The sequence below is a fragment of the Pithys albifrons genome, chromosome 1, assembly GCF_047495875.1.
Source record: "Pithys albifrons albifrons isolate INPA30051 chromosome 1, PitAlb_v1, whole genome shotgun sequence".
NCBI lineage: Eukaryota > Metazoa > Chordata > Aves > Passeriformes > Thamnophilidae > Pithys > Pithys albifrons.
Window position 1 is genome coordinate 69,291,888 of NC_092458.1, and position 24,902 is coordinate 69,316,789.

At 42.6% G+C, this 24,902-nt stretch overlaps 1 protein-coding gene across 2 annotated transcripts in view; it reads left to right on the forward strand.

Annotated features, from left to right (window-relative positions):
• The window catches only part of LATS2 (large tumor suppressor kinase 2), a 51,091-nt gene extending 33,268 nt beyond the window's left edge, over window positions 1-17,823 (forward strand). Inside the window, exons 3-8 of one of the 2 annotated variants that reach the window (XM_071554134.1) lie at window positions 3,561-3,693; window positions 7,606-9,143; window positions 11,774-12,356; window positions 12,972-13,154; window positions 14,381-14,487; window positions 15,247-17,823. In XM_071554134.1, the coding sequence (XP_071410235.1) occupies window positions 3,561-3,693; window positions 7,606-9,143; window positions 11,774-12,356; window positions 12,972-13,154; window positions 14,381-14,487; window positions 15,247-15,741 (3,039 nt within the window). In that variant the 3' untranslated portion in view covers window positions 15,742-17,823. The remainder of the gene's footprint in view (window positions 1-3,560; window positions 3,694-7,605; window positions 9,144-11,773; window positions 12,357-12,971; window positions 13,155-14,380; window positions 14,488-15,246) is intronic. The other variant, XM_071554144.1, reaches the window with a different exon arrangement.
• The last annotated feature ends 7,079 nt before the right edge of the window (window positions 17,824-24,902 follow it).

Here is a 24,902-nt window from a genome sequence, read left to right on the forward strand (position 1 = left end):
TGAGTGTTTTGGCGTTGGCTACAGCTCCAAGTGGATTTTTTTTCCTGTTTCATTTCTGTTCTTTTTTTTTCCTCTTCTGTTTCTAAAAGGTATTTACATTAGAGTGGCATAAAATCAAGACAGCTTTATCTGTGTCAGTGTAGCTGTGCACTCTTACCCTCACCCAGTGTCTGCCTTCTGATTTCCTTAGCCCTTCAACTGTCTACTGTATCAGTTTGCAAGATTTTGGCATTGATTTCTCTCCTTCTTGACCAGTCTGCTGCTTCTCACAAACACCCTCCATCTCACTTAAGCCTATGAATATAATTACTGACACTGCATAGTCCATCTTCTGCCCTTCCTCCAAACAATTCTTATACTGATTTCCAGCACATCCAGCCCAGGCTCTGGCCCCTGCTGCCAGCAGGGAGCCAGCTTCCCCTTCAGGAGGCCAGCCCTTCACTGCCTCATCCCAGCCCTGCTCCCTTGCTCAGCAGAGCTAATTGCTGCTTTGCATATAGGAAGGAGCGAGCAGCCACCTCGGACAGAACACACCCTCTGTGAGCCTCAGCCACACATCAGCGTGCCCTCCATGCCTAATGAAAAGGTGCTGCGAGTAATGGAGCCCTTTTCAGGTGGCTACTGGAGAGAAGACAGCTGTGGGCATGGACAGTGGCTATTGGAAAAACAATGCAGAGGAGGACAAAGGCCAGCTGGAGCCTGTTGTTGCCCTCCACTCTCCTGAATGTGCCCCCAGGAAGGATTTGTCCTCTGCATGGAGAGTTACAAGTATATGTTATCTGCCTCTGAGGAAAAACCTTTCCCTTTTATAAGTGGAATGTTTATTTTTTTGTTCGTCACTCTCCATTTGCTTGGGGACGATGTGAGATTCTTGTGAACCAGTATCAGAAACTGGGGTTATTTGTGTCTCATGAGAGCCACAGAGGAAAGGGCCAAAGCTATGGGATGGTGTACAGGAGAATCACAGGTGTTCTTTTGAGCCACAAAAAAACTTAGGTCATTTTTTCCATCAGTAATGTACATTCTAAGCAAACAGAGTATGTAATGAGAAAACCCTTTGGAAAGTGGGAGCTGACCTAAGGAAAGATGAGGAGTGGTGAGCTGGAGCATGGAGGTGCTGGCACACTGGGGGCTTGAAAGGGCAAGATTGCCAGGGACAGGCGTGCTCGTCCCAAGCTCTTGGTGGCCTCTTTGGTTATCCAGCAGTGCACAGAGAAATGTACTGTGCTTGTCCCCTCACATTATTCCCACTGAATATGAATCCCCTAACATATGTACCAAATGTAGAACATGATGCTTCAGTGTCATTTTTGCTCTGCTTTTCAGACATAGGCAATAAGAATAGAGAGAAAATACGGCCACAGTATGGAGGGGAAGAGCATTGTTTTTGAGATGATATCACTGTACTGGTGATAAAAAATTATTCTATTTTAGCCCCTTGGAATTATGTACAGCCAATACAGCTAAGAGAGGGAGAAATGGATTATATGGGCTGTTTTACTAAGCATTCATATAATTGCATACCAAGCATTTATTTTCTTGGTACTCCATTTCAGAGAAAACAAAAAAAACAAACCAGCACCATGTCAACCCAAATGTGCATTTGGAGCACATTTGATTTAGGAAACTTTAAGACTTGTGATCTAAGGCTAGGTCCAACTGGTGTAAATCACAGAATCACACAGAGTGTGTTAGCAGCCCCATGGAACAGGGCTGTAAAGTCCGGAGTCCCTGGATGATGAGAATGCTGAGCACTGGGATACAAATTTGCTAATACTTTAGAAATGTATCCACAAGAAGAAAAAAGAGAGGAAAAAACCATTGTGGGAAATTCTTTCCTTTATACATAATAGTTTTCTGTTGATTTAATATTGCCCTTAGTAATGTGTTGATGCCAGTGAAGTATTTCAGCTATAGGAAATGTGAAACCGACTACTGCCTTTCTATGAATTATGAATCATAAATTGTATGAAAAATATTCAGCTTGCTATAGCTGTTCCCCAAGTAGAACCTCTGAGTAATGGAGAAAGTGCTGCCATTTTGGAGGGAGTAGGAGGGGACTGAGCTAAGAGAAGCAAAATGCCAAGTGCCAGCCTGTGGCTCTGTGCTAAGTGTGAATTAGTGTCATCTGAGATGATCCTCCCTTGCTAAGTAAACAATTAGTGAGTATGTTCTATGTACTTGCAGTTCAGTCAAGCAGAGTTGCTCTTTGCTCCAGCTGGGACTACCTGATTGCCAGCCAGGGCACGGAGCTGACCCGTGGGAGGGCGGTGTGCCTGTGCCAACCCAGCCATCACCTCTGCAATCAGTCAGCCAGGCCAAGGAGGAACAAACTCCATCTGATTCAGCGCTCAGTGGGCAGGTTGCGATGACAGAATTCCCCTAAAAATAGCAGTAAAGTGGCAAGATAATAGAATACTGACATTTGCAGGCAACTCCTTGGTGGTGGCATTCGTTTCAGCCTTCTAAGAGGTGGGAGTTCAGTTCAAGTTAGTCCTCTAATCACCTGTTCAGTTCATCTCCTGTTATGTCTATTTTATGAATTGCCTTTTGGAGGTGACTATAGAAAGGCTCTCAGAAACTGCTTTTGACTAGTTATCTTAAGTTTTTGATGGGTGAAATTCAGTAAGTTGAATTCAGCATTAAAGCTCTGGGTCTCAATTTCTCCATCATTTCAGAAAAGACCTTGCAGCCTCACAACAATTTGTGAATTTTGCCTTGCGGATTTGTGAATTTTGCTTTGCAGATTTGTGACTTTTGCTCTGCAATGATGCAATACTAGCCATTGTTGAAAGGTGTTCCAGATACCTGAGCTATAAGTAGGAGTAAAACCAAACTGCAGGGAACTGTGACTTTGTGGCTGTACCATGGCTGTGTTAGACTGGTTTAACTGGAGCATTCATATTGGCCCCAGTTGAAGGTTTCAGGTTGTGTGTCCGGCACCCACAGTAACTTCTCAGTGATAAACACTGTGCCCAGTAAATGCAACCCAAAAGACTAACATGGGACATTGAGTTTGGAATGCCTAGTCATTTTCCAAACAAATAGTGAACGATGTCCCAGCTGTACTGAAAACAGCAGTTTTTCTTCCCCATTAGCTCTAATGAGCAGAAATCAGCCTCCACCTTAATTAGCTCCTTGTGGCATCTGTGAAAGGATAAAACTTTTACTGTGTTCAGGTGGGACTAAGAGACATGCTCTTAAATATCAAAAGCTAAATATTTCATTCAATGTGAAACTATGCTGCTGTTTCCAGACGTGATTCAAACACGGTTTTGGGAGTTTTTTTAGGAATCTTAAAGCATGCAATTCAATTTGATACTTCTTTAATTGTCAGACTCTAGGGAGAGTTTGTGTATTTTGTTGTTTTCATCTTTTAATTTCTGAGTTGTGTAACGCATGCGGATGTTTTCAAAATATGAGTCCATTTAGTTTCAGGCAGCTGTGACCTGAAGTTTTTAATGTTTCCATAAATGCAAGAATGCTTAGAGTTTTCTAGCCTGCAGTACAGTGCTTGGGTTTTGCCTCAGTGGGATTCAATTCTTGTTTGCTTTATACAGGAGATGGCTGTTCGAGCACTGAAGCAGACGGGTAGCAGAAGTATTGAAGCAGCTCTGGAGTATATCAGTAAGATGAGCTACTTGGATCCTAGAAATGAGCAGATAGTACGTGTAATTAAGCAAACCTCACCAGGTAGGCATGAACTTTTTTTTTTTAAATTGTGTTCTTTCTTGCACTAAGCTAGTTTGTAAAGTGGGGTTATCACTGGTGAGAAGTAGTGGATTGACAGTGTTCCATAGGAATCTTGTAGCAGACAGTGAAGTGAATGTGGCCCTGTCAGCTGAGCTGGGCTGGAACCTGAATACAACTCACCTGATTTGAAACAGTTGTCTATGTACACATTCTTAGTCCACTTTCTTAAACAGTAATACGCTTATCCTTTGGTGCAAGTCAGCTCACTCATCTCAGATTTACTGTGAGGTGAAAGCTCGTGCTTGTAGGTGAAATAGCTATGGAGTTGTGAAATAGCTCACTTCCCAGGAATTTGTTCACAAGAACATCCTTGTAAGTACAGTGCAGAAATAGTGAGGGCCAAGCTAGCAGAAGCTTTTCCACTCACTTCTCCTGTTTCATGTAAATTAGCACATTGGGCCCTGCATATGCCTCATCAGCTAACATCAGACCTCAGCTGACAAAAGGCCTTGCAAGAATTGTTTCCATTCAGATATTGGCACTTAAGAGCCCTGCAGAATGCTTTTGATCTGGTTTGGACAGAGTTTGTTGCTTTTATTTTCTTTCAGTTAAAAAGCTGGCCAAGCAGACAGGCACCCATTCTCTGTGCTGGACTAACGAAACCATTCAAACAATCCCATTACAGTAGTGTAGATGTCCAAGTGTGGTCATAATTTGAGTTTACTGAGTGCAAGTGATTTCCACATGTCAGATTTCTGTTCTTGGCCACCTCGGCAGTGCTTTCCTCCTTGCCTTGTGGTCAAATTGCAGATCTTTGTTGGGAAAGGTTTGGTGTAGCTGATTAAGATGAGGAAAGCTGAGGAAGAGAAATCCCATTCAGTTTACAAAGAGAAGTTCCTGGACAGGAGTGAGATCTTCATTAAAGCCACTTCTTTCCTTGGGGTAGCCACATACAGGAAAGAATCGCATTTTTCAGGTGGTCACTCTCAAAAATGAAGCTTTGATTTGGTGAAAAAGGGTGATGGAGCAGATCAGCTCTCCTTTCTATCAGCCTTAGACTTCCTGCTTTATTATTTGGAGAAATTCTGGAAACCTCTAAACATTTCTTAGTGTTACCCTACAGAATGACCACATGACAGACTAAGCAGTACTGGCCAGTTTGTTATTTGGAGAGCTCTGCCCTAATACATGCTCAAATGTGGCCTCAGGTGCACCTAGAAGAGAATTTTAAATAACTTTGACAGAGTTACTAAGCTGTATTTTGCTTTATATTATAAAGGCTTTATTCCTTAAACTGAAAGAACACACCCAGTCCTAAAGAGCATGTATTTCCTGTGAAGGGGTTGAAAATCCTTTCTAGGTTAACATTTTATTTGCTTCATTGTCTTTCATTTGTGTCTGGTCTTGCTTTCTTAACATTCCAATGCATGCAGCTGTCTTGAATATTTAGGCTTTCCAGATGAAGATACACCTTCGATTTTAGGATACACAGAATGTAAAACTTAAATACCATGCAATTGATGGTTTGCCTGCCTAAGGTGCCAGAAAGCCATACTGACCTGTTTGGCATGGTATTGTTTGTGCTGGGACAGCACAGGTCTCCTCTAATTAATTAGGAAATATGTGATTACTGAGCAACTTTTCATTTGCATTTTGAGAATTTAAATCTTCTAGTTTTGAATTCCATATACTGGTGCGTGGAAATAGATTACCATGTTGGATAGGAATATGTAGAAAAAATAAATCATGTGTAGCCACCACATTTGGTATCTTTACAAATCCAAGTACTCCTCTGTCAGACCAGAACAGATTTACTGGTATACAAATCTAGGCAGTGGACATCATATCTCTCAGACATCAAGATTCTTGGCACAGCTGACTTATGTATCCCAAAGAAAGACAATTCTTGCTGCTGCTTTCCTTCCTGGCCTCTGAAAGGGAAAAGCAAAGTCAGTTTGCCCCTGAGGCTCACCAGGAATCCTACAGACAGATATTGAGGTGCTGGAGCGGGTCCAAAGAAGAGCAACAAGGCTGGTGAAGGGACTGGAGCACAAGCCCTATGGGGAGAGGCTGAGGGAGCTGGGGGTGTTTAGCCTGGAGAAGAGGAAGCTCAGAGGTGACCTCATCACTGTCTAGAACTACCTGAAGGGAAGTTCTGGCCAGGTGGGGGTTGGTCTCTTCTCCCAGGCACTCAGCAATAGGACAAGGGGGCACGGGCTCAAGCTCTGCCAGGGGAAATTTAAGTTGGAGATTAGAAAAAAAATTCTTTCCAGAGAGAGTAATCAGGCATTGGAATGGCCTGCCCAGGGACGTGGTGGATTCACCATCCCTGAAGGTTTTTAAGGTGAGATTGGACGTGGCACTGAGTGCCATGATCTGGTAAAGGGACTGGAGTTGGACCAAGGGTTGGACTTGATGATCTTGGAGGCCTTTCCCAACCCAACTGATTCTATGGTTCTATGACAGAAATGACACATGGGTCTTATGGCTGCCTCCCACTTGCAGGCCAGAGTCCTCACTTCTTAGGATGCCACAGTGCCATCAGTGCCTCTCGCTGTGTCCCAGGAGATGGGCTGTCAAGGACTTGTTGCAAGTATGGCCGCGGCAAGCATGGCCTTGTGTTATCACAGGACACAGAGCTGCTGACTGTAGATTTCACTTTAAAGAACCCTGTTTATTTGTCCAGCCTGATTCCATTTGCAAACATTACACTGTTTATAAAGGTGTCATTTAGCATGGGATCAGCCTCTCCAGTGTGCAGAGAGAATCCATAAACCTTTCTTAATAACATGCATGTCCTTGTGTGTCTGGGTACAGCAGGGCTTGTGTGTCAGGGTGAGGAGTCAGCACCTGTGCCCAGGTGTGCTGCATCTGACCCAGCTGGGACACACTGTAATGCAAAAGGCTTACAATCCAGTGTTCAAGCCTCTTACTTCAATATGACTATTCTTACAGGCCTTGTGAAGTCGAGATTTTAAAAGGAGATTGTTTAGGCATAAATTGGCCAAATCCTGTGATTTGTGAAAGCTAAAGAACTAGAAGGGGAACAAAAAAATAACAACAGCCCAGTGTCTCCCTTTGTACTTTTAGCACAGCCAGTGCTTTATCCACCTGCAGTTTGTCCTCAGACCAAAGAACTGATGAAAAGTGCTGTTAACACTTCCATTGTAGGCATGCTGCTATCTTGTCTCTGCACATTCTTCAAGCTAAGATTAGTATGTTGACACCCTGAAAGATTTTCCTTCCAAACAGATGCAAGATGATCAGATACTCTGTGTCCAACACATTGGAAAGAATACAGGACAAACTGTATAATGCCTTTGTTTAAGTGAAGAGGGAGGGAAGGATTTTTGAGGAGAACAGTGCCACAGAGAGATGTAAACAGATCCCTTGTGAGAGCAGTGGGCGCACTATACAGAAGATGTGGACTATGTGATGACCTAGTAGCTTATAGCAGTGCTGACTTTAAGTTGTATTGACAGTCCTTCTGGGAGCTTTTGTCCTCCCCTTGGTGCTGTACTTACCCCCTGCTCTGTAGCTTCCTCCTGTTCGTGACTTGTAACTGGTAATACTGGTCCAGCTTTAAAAACCAGGCTGCGGTGTAATCTGATGAGTTCATAGTTAGGGAATTTGTGCTTCTATTTTCATGATTTGATAGGACTCCCTGATGATTCCTGGCATGAGCAGTGTTGTGGCACAGTAGCTCGTTATCAGTAGGAGTACTTGGCACCTATAACTTTAAATGTTCTGAGTACTTAATTTAGATTTTGAAAGGTGTTTTTATAACACATAGTCGCTATGCAGTGTGCCTCTGTGTGTATATATGTCTGTATGTATAGATGGATAAGTAATACAAAGTAATTGGTTCACCTGAATTTTTTCCTAACCTTCTTCTGTGTTCTTTTTATAAAGGAAAGGGTATTGTGCCAAATAATGTAACTCGCAGGCCAAGCTTTGAAGGATCAAATGAATCTTTTCCGTCCTACCATCAGATCAGTAACGCAGCCTATGAAGGGACAGGCTTTGGAGCAGAAGGTGCAAATATGCTTACTGAAGTTCCAAGGCCATACATGGACTACTTAATCTCTGCTTCACAGTCTTCAGCTATGAATGCTCCTGTACAGCGACCCTCGGGAGCAGGCACTCACAGCACAACAACCAGCCATCAGCAGAAAACATACCCTGCAAATATTGAGTCTTCTGTGATTAATTACCCAGTGTCTAATCACAGCAGTCAGGCCTTGCAGCTGCAGGCATCCCATGGCTCCAACAGCCAGCATTACAGTAGGCAGCACATGATGGTGCAGGGGGAGCCTATGGGCTATGGTGTTCAGCGGAGTCCATCCTTCCAAAACAAGATGCAGCAGGAGGGAGGATATGCCAATCTCCCAAATAAAGGGGCAGTTGTTCAGAATAATACTGGTCATGCATTTCAGCAGGCACCAGCAAGCCTGTATATATCACATTCTCATCACAAACAGACAAGTCCTTCTTCTCATCAAATGCATGTGATACCCAGAGGTCCACCCTTTGCTAATGATTTTTCAGACAGTCCACCACAAAGTCTGTTAACTCCATCTAGAAACAGCCTGAACATGGACCTATATGACATGAATAACCCTCAAGTTCAGCAGTGGCAGGCAGCAACGCCATCACGCCGAGATTCTTTACAAAATCCAGGAATAGAAACATCTCCACGGCAACATGTATCCTTCAGACCCGATGCCACAGTGCCAAGCAGGACTAACTCCTTTAACAACCACCAGCAACAGCCACAAGTGACAGTGTCTATCAGACAGGTTCCTCCAGGAAAACCTGATCCTTCAATTACATCTCCGAATACAATCACAGCAGTCACGTCTGCTCATATTCTGCAGCCAGTGAAGAGCATGAGAGTGATGAGACCTGAGCCTCAGACTGCAGTGGGACCTTCCCATCCTGGCTGGTTACCCGCGCAGGCACCGGCTGTGGATGGCTTGGAGATCATTGAGCAGCATGTGCCACCTGTTGGAGCAGCTGGTGCCTATCAGCTGGATGTGGATTACGGTAACCAGGAGCTGCGCTGTCCACCACCACCATATCCCAAGCATTTGTTACTGCCTGGCACCCCTGAGCAGTTCGATATCAACTGCTTATGCAAGGGTGTAGAGCAGACACTCCGTGTTGTCCCCAATTCGACGTGCAATAAGGCTGAGGAGAACAGTGAGCGAAATGATAAAAGCAGCAAGAACACTAAAGCTGAAAAACCAAGCAAGGATAAAAAGCAGATTCAGACATCTCCAGTGCCTGTGCGAAAAAATGGCAAAGATGAGGAAAAGCGAGAATCTCGAATAAAGAGCTACTCACCTTTTGCCTTCAAGTTCTACATGGAGCAGCATGTAGAAAATGTCATAAAGACCTACCAGCAGAAAATTAACAGAAGATTGCAATTGGAGCAAGAAATGGCAAAAGTAATTATCCTTGTTTTCTTACAATAAAAACTAATGGGGTCAAATTGATTATTACTATTTTTAATCCATCAAAAAAAATTGAAAGCCAGTCTCCAGTGGAAGTAGTAGGTATCATATAGCTGCCTATACCAGATTGTACTCACTTAGAAGTGAGTACAGGTCTGGAAGGCTGTTTGAAAAACCTGAGATGTGAAATGATGTATCTTTATACCAGAAAAGTAAAATGAAGAAAACCCCCCATAGTAGGAAGGTATTAGGTTTGCATAGGCAAGAACTCAGAGGGCAGGCTTGAGGCTGGGATAACTCTGGCAATACTTTGGCAGCTCTTGCAAAACTCTTTGCCCCAGTTCTTCCTCCCTGTTCCAAGGTAGCTGCTCATTCACCAAAGCCATGGTTCAACTTGTCAATGTATTCACTGTGCCATATTTTCCAATGAGTGTGTAATACTTAACTGGAAGTTGTCTGCTGAACACATGTAAGTAATAACATCATGCAAGTAATCACATCTTGACCAGCTTGAGATGATTTTGGGACCATTGCTGGAACTTGTTCTAGCGGCAGGTCTCAGGAAGATGCACTTGCACGATAGAGCTTCTTTTGTGCCTAATTGTAGCTCTAAAATCTAAGCTGATCCTCTGACAGTTTAAAGCAAAGCTGCCAAGTTTTCATGGTTGCTCTGGCAGTTTTGGTTCTAATTTTTAAATGTGGAAGTAACAGAGGGTTTGGTTTTTTCCCAGGCATGACTAGAATATGACTAGTCTACTTTTACATTTAAGGCTAAGCTCTAAGGAAAGTTATTATTAACACATAGTGGATATTAATTAACTACCCAGTCTTCCCTAGCATGGTCAGTTGCCAGAGTCAATTAATTTGATGATCACATTGCTCCGTAAAACTCAGTGGTTTGTTTGTTAATGTTAAAATTAAAAGAATATCCTTTAAAATCTCTTGAAAGGTCAGCATTTTAGTGAGAGTTAATAGTTTGTCCTCACTGCGAGTACAGACTGTGTTGTGTTGCACAGTGAGTATTTTCCTGAGACTGTGATAGGGAATGATCTCTAGAGAAGTAAAACAGCATTTAATTGTGTTAGTTCTTCTGACTCTTAAGCTTTCCTTCATTCAGAGATAATTCAGCTATGAACAAAAACAACTCCTTCCTGTAGCAACCTCATCACTGACTGAGAACATACACACAGGAGATTTTGCCTATCGGAATATTGCATTATTTTAGAATTAACCAAGAACACAACAGACTAATTATTTTACCCTAAAGAATAAACACCTCCTTTATTATGGATTGATGTACTTACCTTTCATTTTAAAAACAGTATTCCTGGTTTTGATTTGGCTGTTCTCTTCAGTCTGAAAATTCATCCTACCTGTTCTGCAAGTTTCTGCAGGCCTCCTCCATCCTCTATTCATGCAGATTTAATTTTTTTACCGTGGGGATCTCATTGCGTAGTCTGGCTGCCCACACTCATCTTTAGATACCTAGCCTACAGATGTGAAATTAAATCAACCTAAGCAGCAGCCCTGTGGGTGTGTGCTTGGGTTTCTAGCCTGCTAGTCAGGCAGCTTCAACTTCCTCCAGCCTGCCTCCCCATGACCCCTTCTCACCAGGCACTGATCTTCCTCTCAGAAGAGGTTCAGTTGATGCCAGTTAATTCAGGATTTTGGAACTGGGGTATGCAGAAAGAAAGGGACGTGCAGCAGTGGTCCTGAATCCTGGGGATCAGCCCAGGGGCTTCTGCTGGGGGAGGCCACCAGTGGCTCTAAGGAGATGGACAGGCACCAAGGTTGTCAGTGTGCAGACTCTTGTCTTAAAGGGTGGGGAAAGGGACAGGAGGTGGACAAAGGAGCTATATTACAACTTAGATGCAGAGGCACAATAATACATTCAGGGGGGAAATAGCACTGGGGTCTGAACTGCAGTGGCTGAGAAGGAGAGGCCAGACCTGAACATTATATGCATGTATTTTGGGTGGGGTAGGGAAAAGAGAAGTTAGTAGAACAGGTGCTGAAGACATCTACAGACCTTGAGAGGGGAGGCTGTATATAACAGAGGAAGAAAAATAGTTTCTAAAGAAGGTTCCAAGGTACTTGGGAATGTGTAGGTCAAAACCAGCTTCTTAATTGCAACACAAAACCCAACAGTCAAACGGCACCCAAGGTAGGAACCGTTAATGTGAGTTGCCCTGGAGAACCATTCATGAACATAGTGAACTGCTGCATCCTGGTTTAAGTTTCAGTTGAAATTAAGCTGTACTGCAGTGTGCATACATATCAGGGAGTGCAGTAGCCAAGTGCACATTTGAAAGATGTAAACCACATCCCATGATCAGATTAGTTATGTTATATTCCCCTCTCTGACAGTATTGCCCCATGCCTTTTTAATTCAGCCAAATGAGACAGGCAGACCAATCTCAGATATAGCAAATTCAGGTAACAAGTTAGGGCACAGTGACTTTGCTGGTTTCTCAGAAATACAAGAGAGTATGTCTCTCATGAACTCATCTTTTCTGGTTCTTGGTTAATTTTTCTGAGAAATGTGTTTTGGGAATGCTCATTTATTGTTCTGTTGCTATGAATATAACGGTGCCCGCTCTTGTGGTTTCCTTTCCTCTCTAAAGGCTGGCCTTTGCGAAGCAGAACAGGAACAAATGAGGAAAATTCTCTACCAGAAGGAGTCCAACTACAACAGACTTAAAAGGGCCAAAATGGACAAGTCTATGTTTGTGAAAATCAAGACTCTGGGTATTGGTGCATTTGGAGAAGTGTGCCTGGCCTGCAAAGTGGATACCCATGCCCTGTATGCCATGAAGACTCTGCGAAAGAAGGATGTGCTGAACCGCAATCAGGTGGCTCATGTCAAAGCAGAGAGGGACATCCTGGCTGAGGCAGACAATGAATGGGTGGTTAAACTCTATTATTCCTTCCAAGATAAAGACAACTTGTACTTTGTGATGGACTACATCCCTGGTGGGGATATGATGAGTCTACTGATTCGCATGGAGGTCTTCCCAGAGCGTCTGGCTAGATTTTATATAGCAGAGCTCACTTTGGCTATAGAGAGTGTGCACAAAATGGGATTTATTCATCGAGACATCAAGCCTGACAACATTCTGATAGACCTTGATGGGCATATCAAACTGACTGACTTTGGGCTGTGTACTGGATTCAGATGGACTCACAATTCAAAATACTATCAGAAAGGTAACATTTTTAGACTTCATTGGGAATGGTATCACATTACTTACTTTGAAACAAGCACCTACCTCTTGGCAGAAATGCCAGCTGAGGAAACTGTGACTGTGTGTACATGGACAGTCATTCAATAGCAATATTTTGTGTCTGTCTCTGATTCATTTAATTAGTTTGTTTCCAGTCCTTTTGTTTCCAATACTGTTCAAAACTCCGTCAGTAATGTGCCTGTCACTGCAGCAGCAGTAGCAATTTTTCAGTTTATTCTTTTGGTGGTGAAATGATTTAATCACAGATTTGAAGTAGTGCAAACATCTCCTGTGTGTGCTTGGTGTCTGTTGGCAAAAAGGTCACGAACAATTGCTATGGCTAGCCTAAATATACTCCATTGTTCTGTATCCCCCATATGGAAGCTTACTTCCTTGTTCGGAGACAGAGACATTTTGTTGGACATTTTGTATGGAAAACCCTATCTGAATGGGAAGGCAGAAGGAAATGCCTTGGGTTTAAAGTTTAAATGCTGTTCTTTAGTGAGAGTAGAAGATGGCACTAGATCTAGGTAAATACTTTTCTCTTTGTATCCATGTTTTATGATCATGAATATAAACTTTCTCTTGCATTTGAAAGGGAGCCATATCAGACAAGACAGCATGGAGCCCAGTGATCTTTGGGATGATGTGTCCAATTGTAGATGTGGAGATAGGCTGAAGACTTTGGAACAAAGAGCTAAGAAGCAGCATCAGAGATGTCTAGCCCACTCTTTAGTTGGAACCCCTAATTACATCGCTCCTGAAGTCCTGCTTCGTAAAGGTAGATAAACCTTTATTTTTCTCCGGTTTAAGGGAACACTGATGCTTTGAAATACTTTTTTTTTTGCCCTTAATAAAGTTGCTGCTTCAGAAGGTTTTCATTCTGAAGGCCTCAAACACTAAGCTCAGATTAAGGAGAACTCTCCATGCTCCAGTGTTTAGCATCACCTTACTGACACTGATGATGATCATACTTCACGTGTCTTTGTATATCCACACTCTGAGGCCTTTGAGTAAGACTGCCAATAAATGTGTTGGGTAATGTTAGCAGTGATGTTTGTCAAGTATGAACCATATTATCCGTACTCACAGAGTACAACTGACTGCTATCAAGTTTATATGGCCCAGTGAGTATCCAGCTGATGGTTCTGGAGCACTGATTTAGATGGACCAGTTAAATATGAATGATGCAACCTTGTCGAAACATGTCCTCCAGATTCCCAACCAGAACCTGGGGAACCCAACAGAAAGTTTTCCACAGTTTACAGTGGAGATCCTGCATTCAGAAGTTTGGGTCAAGCAATTTAGACAGTACTTTGTGATTATCTATGCAGAACCAAGATGGTCACTGTAGTAAGGAGGTTCAGTTGTTCCAAGTTGTTTGCTTAGCTAGATCCTAAGTCTGATCTTTCTCTCCCTGAGAGATTTCACATTGAACCCCACACCATCTGATGACACAAGTGTCTATTGAAATCAGTGTTTAAATTCTCCAGTCTCTTGGAGTTCCCAAACATACACCTTTTTTGTCTTGTTACAGCAGCTGAATGATTGAAGTTGTTCCTCTGCTTTGAACTTCCTCAAAAAGTCATCTGTGGCTTTCTTCTGTTTCTAGAGCCAGACTGTTTCAGCAGCTTTTCAAACCTGTAGTGTCACCTGCACTCAACCTACTGAGGTCATCAGTTGCTAAACATTTTTTGTTATTCTTTGAGTTCCAGTTTGTGCTGTGTAGCTGTGGGACAGGGCACAGAAAAACCTCCCTCGTTCTTTCTAATTATGTGGCTTCACAACTCATTTTTTGTTGAGAATTAAATTTATTGAGAAAGGTTCACAGACCACAGGATTAGATCATTACTGACTGCAGAAAATTTAGGTCAGCCAGCAGAGGTCACAAATCATTTGTCTGAGGAAAGGCAGAATCTGTGCTGTAGGTTTTAATCCTTAATTGCAAGTAGCTCTATACACATTCTCCTTGGCTTGTGGAGGTCAACCTTTTGACTTGCTTTTCAGGATACACTCAGCTCTGTGACTGGTGGAGTGTTGGTGTGATCCTCTTTGAGATGTTAGTGGGACAGCCTCCTTTTCTGGCTCCTACACCCACAGAAACCCAAATGAAGGTAAGTTGAAGCAAAGTTCCAATCTGTGGTAGGAAAATGTTGGCCTTTTCCCTTACCTTCTCCTCCACGCACAGACCTATTCCCCTTTGTTTTACTAGAGAAAGGAGTGATTAAAAAAGCCTGATTTTAAATAGTTCCATGCAAGCACATATCCTTTCCCAATCAACAAAGACACTCAATATCAGACTAGAACTGACTTGTCCAACTGCTTAGATAGGTATTGGTTTTATGAGTCTTCTCAGCAGAATTCTGATTTCTTAAGTATGAGTTCATTTAAATTCCTTAGAGTGCCTATCAGTAAGCTGATATGCCAGTGATAATTGCAGTTGGCAATGTTTTTCAGAGTCAAGCAGTGAGTAGTTCTTCATTAGAAAGGATCTGTCTCGTGACCACTTTTCCTAGTTTACATTTTGGAGACAAAGTGAAGTAATGCCTTGAAGTCATTCCACAAAATCATGTGTAAACTGAGTATGTTCTCAAATCCGACTATGGGAGCCCTCAGGAAGGAATTTGACTTGTTACAAAAGGGAATTGCTTCTTTTGTCTGGTAGTCAACAGTGGGGTGTGATTCATTAAAATAATTATTAACAGGCAATGCAATCAATAATTGGGTTCTTGGACCTCTGAAATATGCAGACTGTGAGTTGACTCATTAAGTGTATACTTCTGCACAGTTAGTGTTGGCCACAGTTAGTGTTGGCTGTCACAAAGGTTCTGCTTACAGGATTACAAGTTGCTCAATTCCTTTCTTACCTGCAGGTGATAAATTGGGAAAGCACACTGCACATTCCCTCACAGATCAAGCTAAGCCCTGAGGCAACTGATCTCATCACAAAGCTCTGCTGTGCTGCTGAAGACAGGCTTGGAAGAAATGGCGCAGATGATATTAAAGCCCATTCTTTCTTTCACACTATGGACTTCTCTACTGATATCCGTAGGCAGCCAGCTCCGTATGTTCCAAAGATCAGCCATCCAATGGACACTTCCAATTTTGATCCAGTTGAAGAAGAAAGTCCCTGGAACGATGCTAGTGGTGACAGCACCAGGACATGGGACCCACTAGCCTCTTCCAACAGCAAACACACAGAACATGCTTTTTATGAGTTTACTTTCCGAAGATTCTTTGATGACAACGGGTATCCATTCAGGTATCCCAAACCTTCTCTAATGGAAGTTGGCCAGTCTGAGAAATCTGATGTAGAAGACAAAGGTGTGGTGGATCAGACTGGAGCTTGTCAGCCTGTATATGTGTAAATTATTGTATAGAGTACTCCAGAAGAGGCTAATCTCAAATCCAGTAGGGCCTTTAGCTGATCCTTTAGGAGCTGATCCTGCAGCACTTGTTCAAGTGTACCTTCAGCTGAGGCTGGAGACGTCTTGAGGAGTCAGAAGCTTGCAGGGCCAAGTCCTAAAAATGGCAGTCTTGAAAGTTCAGGTCAGTTCTACTGTAAATAACTGTTTATAATGACACTTGAAATCCTGGTCTTCACCAAAACCTGCAAGGCCAGCAGTCTATCATTTCCAGGCCTATTTTTATTTGAGGTCAGCATCCCCCTACTCAGACTAACATTTACAGACTTCTGCAACTGTCAGCGTTATTTTTTAAATGAATAAAGAGCACTTATATTTTGTTTATAGCAGGGTTTTTTTCCTACTAAATTATAGGGATTAACTTTGACAAATCATGCTGCTGTTCTTCTTTTCTACATTTTTATTTTATCCATAGCACTTATTTCACATTTAGGAAGATGCATAAAGCTGAAGAACATGTGATGAAAGGTCTCTGTGCAATAATGTAAGAAAGAAAAAAAAAAGAAGAAGAAAAATGAAAAAAAGAAAACTGCTCTCTAATTTTCTAAATTTACTGATGCCATTGTATTCACACCATGATTTTGTTTCTTATGTGTATTTTCCACATTTCAAAATTGTGACACAACCTTAAAGCTGCTTTATTTCCTTCTGCTTATTGGAGTGTAATAGAAAGTGTGAGCAAGTGACAATTTGGGTGTGATTTCATTGTCTAGTGTGTGAAGAATGTTGCATGAGCAGTGTTTTTCTATTTGACATGGCCTTTTCTTGCCATTCACAGGCAGGTCCTGTGGATCCATTTTGATAAGGGTCTAAAGTTAGACCGTTTTAAACCGTGTGTTGATAATGTGTTGTGTGGGTGGTTTCCTCTTATGATTGTATCCAATATTAATTTTGTAAAACAGATTGCAAAGGTTGTAACTGAACAGTAGTTTTGTGGCCTGATGTGATAGATGGCTTTAGTCAGCTCATGTCATCGGCACACGCGTTTCCTTAGCATGGATCAGCAGCAAGACCAGGACAACAGAGCCGATGTGTGGGAGCCGCCTGGATGGGGCTGGTTTGGTCTGGTGGCCGTGGGGCAGTCCCAGCAGCCCTGCAGAGCCTCAGCACTCGCAGGTGCAAACCAGGATGTCCAACCCTGCGCTCCTGCAGCTCCACAGACACCTGTGGAACCTGAAGGTACATGGCTTTTCCAGACGTCACATCCCTACATGGAACTGGCTGCGTATCCATTTATAACCCCAGTGTTTTAGGCACTGACATCCGAAAATGCTGGCATTGTTAACAGGTCATTCTGTCCTGTTGTCTAGAGGTTAAAATGTTGCTGTGATAGAGCACAATAGGCCTTCGTTTCTGTCAAATTATAGGCGTTCTTTGAAGTATCAGTTCTTAACTATGTTAAAATATACATTTTTTTCATGTATGTATAAGTGAGAATTATTCAAAGTGATATCAGAATACTAAAGATAATTAAGCCATACATATTTGCATATATATTATATATAACTAAATAAGTAAACACACACAAAAATCCTTAATTCAGATTAGTGTAACAGTCCTGTTTAAAGTGATTGACCTAGTAACAATTGAGGAAAACAGTCCTCACTCCTTTAATGTGTTTTTGCTTTATTTTATTTCTAAATCTGGAGCTTCATTATTTTTTTCATATATTATTCCACATATTATTCCTTAATGTTTTAGCATATCCTATCCATTTGTTAGATATCTAAGCAACAACATATGAATTCATCAGCCTAAACTAAACAAAAATGATTGTGTATTTGTTTACATTTGTATGAAAGGAATGTTCTGAGGTATGCAGTGCTTATGTTGTGACAGTTCATGTAAGATTCAGTATTACTGCTTTTTTATATAGTAATGCCATTTTTTGTTATTTACATCTATCTGACATTCTTTCATGTGGTAGGTTCTTTCTCAGGAACTCAATTTAACTGTTATTTATTGATATATCATTGCCTTTGAAAGCTTCTACTGGCACAATTTATTAAAAATCTGGATCAAAATCTAAAATGTGTTATGTGTTCTTGAAACATAACTTCTGCTGCCTCTTTTGAAGTAGTTTTAATGGGTTTGGTTTTGTGATGTTAGTGATGAATTTGAGCTACAACCATGAGATCCAAATCTCATCTCTCCTAGAGCATTTGATGTGGAATCTCTTGAGTACCTTCACACAATTCCTTCTCTCCTCATGGCTCTTAAGAATAAGGGGCAGGACTCCAGGTGAAACTTGCTTTGGTGTGACCAGGTCACCAGATGGCATAAAATTCAGCACAGTCACTTTCTGTGCAGTGATGGCACTGCCAAAGCAGCCACAGCCCTTGCTTAGCCCCCTCTACCTGTTGCCTCTGATTTATTTCTGAAATGTAATTCACCTGCAAATATGAAATCTTTGCAACTAAGCAAAACAAGAGAAACTAGCTCAGAAGGAAACAGGTGCTTCCACAATACATATATTGCTCATTTAGAATCTATACTGCAGGGAGCAAAAGCCAACTTTCATTTCACATATAGAGGAGCTGATCTGAAAAACTAATCTTTTGAGCTTCTTAGGCACTGTCTCTAGAAGGCTCATGTCCTTTGCAGGCATTTCAGAGGTAAACACAAACTTGGGAGTAAATATTGTGAAATTTGGACAAGTAAACAATACGCCATGTATTGAGGCTGGCTCTAAGCATTTTTGGTTCTGCTGAACTTCCTGCTGAAAGCATCAAAGTATCTTCTTTTCAGAGGCTATGTAAATTCAATGTTTGTATTAAAAAAAAACTCTTCTCAAAAAAAAAAAACAAACCCAAAACAAAACAAGAAAAAAACTCAGATGTATTTCCTCTTGACTGCAAGTAAGGAGATTATTAATTCTGAAGTAGTGTTCTTAGTTAAGGTCACAGGTGCCATTTGAGATGTAATCCTGACTTTACTAAGGTTGAACCTGCTGCTGATCTTGGGAAGACAGGAATTTCATTCCTGGGTTTCAGCAAAGACACGTATGCACAGTAACACTACTTACTGTGTGTACAGAAGTGTAAATAATTGCCTCAAAAATTATAAGAAATTGCTGCTTCCAGAATGAAAGCTTTATAAAGCAGAGGTGCCAGTGGCACAGGAACAGAGAGGGGCCTCCGAAAGCCTTTAATAACTCTGCTCTTCACTGTGACCAGATTTGCTGAGCAGCAGCCACAATTCTTGATATGCAAATTATTCCTAATTGGCTGCAAAAGAAGTGGCAGTGGAAGTTATAACCAGGTGCCTAGCATGATCAACATGAAAGCTAAATGAGGGAGAGAAGCATTTGACTTTTAAATGGAAATGGAAGAATGAGGTTAACTGTGTAGGAAGCAGGCGATAGCCTGGAACTGGATGGAAAATCGGTCTCATGAGCATAAGAAAATTCTTTTCCCTGTAATTTTTGAGGTAAGAAATAACTGCCTTAAAAGCTTTCCTAGAGAAACTGTAATGAGAAGCGGAATTTAGAACATATAATTTGGTCCTATCCCAAAATGCAGAAACATTGGCAGAAAATGGCAACTGTTGCTAAAATTATTATTGGAATTAAAAATACTACGTCTTTCCCACAGGAAATAATCTTAGGAATAGATAATGTAGAAATAGCAACCATTAAAACACACACACTGAAAAAAAAAGTGTAAAAATGTTTTTCCTGGCAGAGAAATCCACTTCAGCAAGTTGTGCCTTCCTCGGGTTTCTGTTCTGAGCAGTGAGTGAGCAGTGAGCAGCATTTGGTAAAAACCAAGTCCTGGGCTCCATCTTGTCAAAACAAACTGAGGATCTGGTCCATAAAGCTGGGATCACCTTCTGCATTTGCAACAGTAGCTCCAGGCTCTACAGAAGAAACTGGAGCCTGGTGACACGGACAGCAGAAATTTGAACAGACTGACGGATGCCCTGACTTGCAGCTCTCATGGTTTGGAAGGTGCCTTTGCTTCAACTCTGTAATGTGAAAAATACCTGTGCCAGCATCTATTAATTTTTAGATATGGGAAGAAAATGGGTGTTTGTGAAGCAGGCCTTGTGTGCTCTTAGGTATTTCTTAAGCTTCAGTGGGGGCTCAAAAAATAGAGTTAAGGCACACCTCATGTTCTGGTCTTGGGATCCCCATGACCCAGGAAAGCCCCAAGTACTTGGCCCCCTTGTCTATTAGATCACAAGTGGTAGCCAGGGAGAAGACTTTAAAGATGGTCCAGCCTTGCTGCAGCGTGCAGTGGTTACCCCATGGGAGTGCACACATTGGGGAGAACGCTCGTGTTGGCACCTCCTGTTTGTCTTGCACTTGCTGGAAGTGCACAACACTCTTCTCAGGAGGGAGCCTGCACATGTGCTCACACAGTGAGCCAGAAACACAGCTTTGGGTCATGCTGTGCAGGGAAGGAAGAAGCTGCACAGCCTGGCTCTACACCGCCTCCATCCCCAGGCTGCTGTGAAGGAAGCAGAGCAATAACTCACCAGAGTGCTGCTGGTTTGCCCAGTCAAGCACCACAAAGGAACTCACCATGTGCCATGAAGTGCTTGCCACAGATGGAAAGTTTTTCCCCTAAACTCCTGGCTATGCTTCTGAAGGCCACATCAACTGTCTCATAAATATGCTTGTCATAATTAATAGCTTCTTTTCCTCCTGCTTTTACACTATTGGGCAGCTATAGGTGAGGTTTTTTCCTTTCTTTCCTCAGGGCAATAGTTGGCTGCACAACTCTGCTCCTTTCCAAAATGGGCACTGAGAGCTTTCTGTGGCCAGAGGGGCAACTGAGCTAGAAAGGAGAAGGATCTACAGGTCACTTGCCAGTAACGTGGCAAGTCTGATGGGTTATCTTTAGTAATGCAAAGCCCAAAAATGAAATCACTCCTGAGGATGCCTCTCCTCAGCTTCTCATTGCAGTACCCTCATTATCTGATGAGTTACTGTGTCTACTTGACAACTGCTTTCCATGGCATTGGTCATTCTTGGCCTTACTGGCAGCAGAAAGCTCAGCTCAGTCACTGCCTGTGGCTTTCATTGGTCTGATGCCAATTTCAGAGTAGTTCATCTCAACAAAAAGAGACCTGATCGTGCTGAATAATACAGCCATCAGAAAGGAAAGAAGGGAACACACATTTGCTTTTTGTGTGTCTAACTTTGCTACTGGGACCTCAGCACAGAGGCAAAAATGTCGATTGGCACATGAACATTTTGAAAGGCTCAGTTGTCCAATACTTTACAGGCAATGTTTCCCAGCTACTTACATGTTTGGGTTTAGCTCAACATTGAAGGATGGGTAAGAGGTTGTTTGGTTTGGTTTGGTTTGGTTTTCTAGGCATGAAATCTAACAGATAAGAAAGGTCAAAATGCAGAGCTGATTTACAGGATAAGAGCTTTAAAAGCACCTGTGCAGAGCATGTTTTAACTTGATGTTATGATGAAACTCCATCAAAAGGAGGTTTTTTTTAAAGGAGGAACTTGTGTGAAAATCAGGAGGACTGCAGATACCAAAGCCGAACAGGGAGTGACAGGAACAGCAGTGGGTATCAAGGCTGGCTTTACAGCTGGATGTGCTTTGGATGGGGCCAGGGGTGAATAAACAATAGGACCATAGAAATGCCGGTTGGCAGGGACCTCAAGATCCACAGGCTGACCTCCCATTCACTGTGGGCTCTCAGCCAGTGCTGGGTCTGGTCAGCTGGCACTTTATCCAGGAAAAGCCTCCGGGGATGACACATCCTCCCCAAGCAGAAGGGCCTGAGACAGAGCAGAACAGGAGATGGCTGTCACCATCTGCTGCTCTCCAAGCCCTTCGGAGCCTGGCAGTGGGCGTTCTGTGGTTGTTGTTCTTGGCATTGTGGCACTGCACAGAAGCCTCATACTACCATCAGGCATTGCACCGTAGCTGCAGCAACGCGTGGAGAAACAGTGCCCAGGCAAAAGATTTTGTAAGAAAGTAGGTCTAAAGGACTGCTTGAAGGATTCTGAAGCTGTTGAGTAGCTGGGGAACACAACAACCTCAGCTATTCCCCAGCCTTTGCCCACCACTAAGCAGAGCCATGCACAGCCAGAGGTCTCACCTAAAAGGAGCCCTTCGCAGAAAATGTGCACCCACATAGCCATAGGTAAATGAGGTGACTGGCAGAGACCGGACACCTTTTCCAGGTGGAAGTGCCAGATAAATGGCAGAACACTGGTAGGGATGACGATGATCTGCTGCAAGCCCTGTGGGACATCCATGGCTCATCACCTGGGGCTGTAATAATGCCTTTTCCATTTCCAACTTCTCAATGTGTGCCTTGTCCCCACTGTACAGTAGGACTGTAACACTGAGACAGGTCAGTGCTCTGCCCCCCAGATTCTTAATTCTAAAGGAATTATCTAAATAAAAGTATCTCACAGAAGAAAGTTGTCTTTCCGTTCCCAGGGATAGAGTAGGGACAGGCTGTTTCCCTCAGGGAACTCTATTTGTGTTGCTGAAGACCAAATCACTGGGCAGAAAGAGGCAAATTCAAATCCATAGTGGGCTTTTTTTTTTTCCCAAAGAAAACACTTCTCATAGGAAAACAGTGGTTTGACAAAATGGAAATCTTTTGGGGAAACTTACCAGTGCATTTACAATCATATAACCAAAAAATGATAAAAATATTTTGTTTCCAAAGAGATCTAAGCAAAAAATGTAATAAAAAGGCCAAGGGTTTATATTGTATATAACACACTGTATTCAAAATTATAAACATTAAAATAAACTGCTGTTACTATGTCATTTTGAAGTTTCCAGACCAAGATTTTGGAAATATAATTTCTTGGAAATTTCCAACTCTGCATTCCAATTTAGGCCTGAAGGATTTTTTTTTAACATTCAGTTTCCTACATAGCAGGACCTGCCAACTTAAACTAGCTCTAAAAATAACAAAAGAGGTCAAAAAAATCCAACTAATATCTGAAACTAAAATTAACTTAATTGACAATGTCACCTCACATGTAACATTGATGTCATCAATCTTCTTGCCCACTTTTTAAATTAAATCCACATCCCAGCCAGGGCTAGGAGAGGGAATGAGAGCAGGAGTGGTACTGAGGTTATAAAGTGCCTGTACCACCTTTGGTGGAGGGTGGCACATGCTGGGGGACAGACAAAGACAAGCGAAGGCTTACTTGCCCAGACTCGTAGCTGAGGAATTGACACCACTGCTCACACAGTTTGCTTTATTTCATTGAAATGCTGTGGTTTGTTGATTTGTAAGTATTCTATTGTGATTAAGGGTAACAGTGGTTGCTGGAATTGGTGTCCCAACTGGCTGCATGTTTGCAGCAATGCTGTACGTTCTGCTGTTGTTGTTTTCAAAATGAACCATAGACCAGATGTGCTTTGCATCTTTCCCAGTAGAAGGTTAAAATTATAGGTGACAAAAGGCAGTGATGTGAAAGCATTTCAGGGTTGAGAGGTTTAAGGCATTTAACCCAAGGCCACGAGCAGACTGGCAGGAGCAAGCACATTGCAAGGGCATGACTTGTGTGTGGGCTACACCTGGTCTGACAGAAGTGGACCAGGGAGTAATCACCACTCTTGGAGCCAAGTGGTACCCATGGGCTTGTGCTCATACTGACTGGGGCTACTGTCGCATCCCCCAGAAATGTTTTTGTGTCCCCTCTAGTAGGGACAACCTAAGAGAGTAGCTCAGCAGTGGGGACTGTTGTGGCCCAGGAGATTTGTCATCTTGCCACTACAGGGAGGACACAGTATGGGGGACTTGCAGCCAGCCACCCACGGGTGATAGCCAAACCTGTGTCTACTGTCAGACTGAGTGTGGCACAGGATGCCCACAAGAAAAAATATTCTGGGGTGCCTCCATATTTCATATCCCCATAAACTGCTGCCATTTGATGGAGAGGCCTCATGGTGTTCTTTGACCAAAATCACATTCCACACAGTGGCAATCAAGACCAATCCCTTTCTTATGTACCTCCCCAGCCAAAGGCAACTTCATATTCTTGCAGTCTTGCACTTGGCCTTGGTAATTTAATACAGTCATGACTTTGAAGCCTACTACTCAAACTCAGAGTGAAGGGAAGAACCTCAGGCAGGTTGGAGGCAGCGCACCCGAGGCAGTCTGCTGATCAACCACGATGGCAGTGCCTCTCTGCACTGCTTTGCTCCTGTGTTTGGTCTCTTAAACTGAGCCTAATTAGGATCTCCTGCACAGGGTGAGAAACTTGGTGGCAAGCTGCAAAATTCTAACTGCTTGGTGTGGTGATAGCTTGGAGGGCTTTTTAACAGCTGGTTCAGGAATCAGCTGGTTTAATAAGTAGTTTTGCCAAAGCAGAGTAAATTGCTTCCAGCACATTCCTGCTTTGGTTCCTGCTCTGCCTCAACTGTAAGACACCTTGAAGTGACCTTATGCTGCCTGGTCTGAGTTCAGCACAGAAGGCTGGACTAGAGACCAACATCTGGGCATCAGGGCCAGGAGCTCCTGCAGGCTCCCCTGGCCAGAGGATAGAAGCCTCAGCAGCACTAAAAAAAAAGGACCAATAAATAAGATGGAAAGCAGTTTATCTGGAAGAAAAAAAGTCTCTTTTTCTAACGGCTGACAACCAGGAGGGAAAATGAAGCATGGCTGTAACCAGCAAGAAGAAGAAAATAGTGCTGATCAGTGGGCTTATGAATAACTTTATGGCTCCCTGATAAGGACAGGTCATGGTGTGGCACAGGCAGGCCAACCCCAGAGACAGCAGCTGGAGTTCAAGGGGCAGAGAAGAAACTTTCCAAAATAGATTGCAGATCTGTGTTTGTCTGTTCTTTACTAATACATTGAAATTCACTTTGCAGCTCAATGACTGGCTTAAATTACATGATTAACATCCTCACTCTTATGTAAAAGTGTCCTCATCCCTTTATTATGAATTTAAATGTTACTTTGCATTTTCTGAGTGTCAACATGCATAATCAGGCTTGACTTCCTTTTGAGAAATATCAATAAAATAACAGCTTCCACTGTCAGGCTCTGGCACAATTCCCAGTCATTGAGCTACTTGAAACAACATTTGTCACTGCTAAAAAACATTTCTGAATGTAACACAACATACGCCATAGAAGCTTAACTGCTGCCCTCTT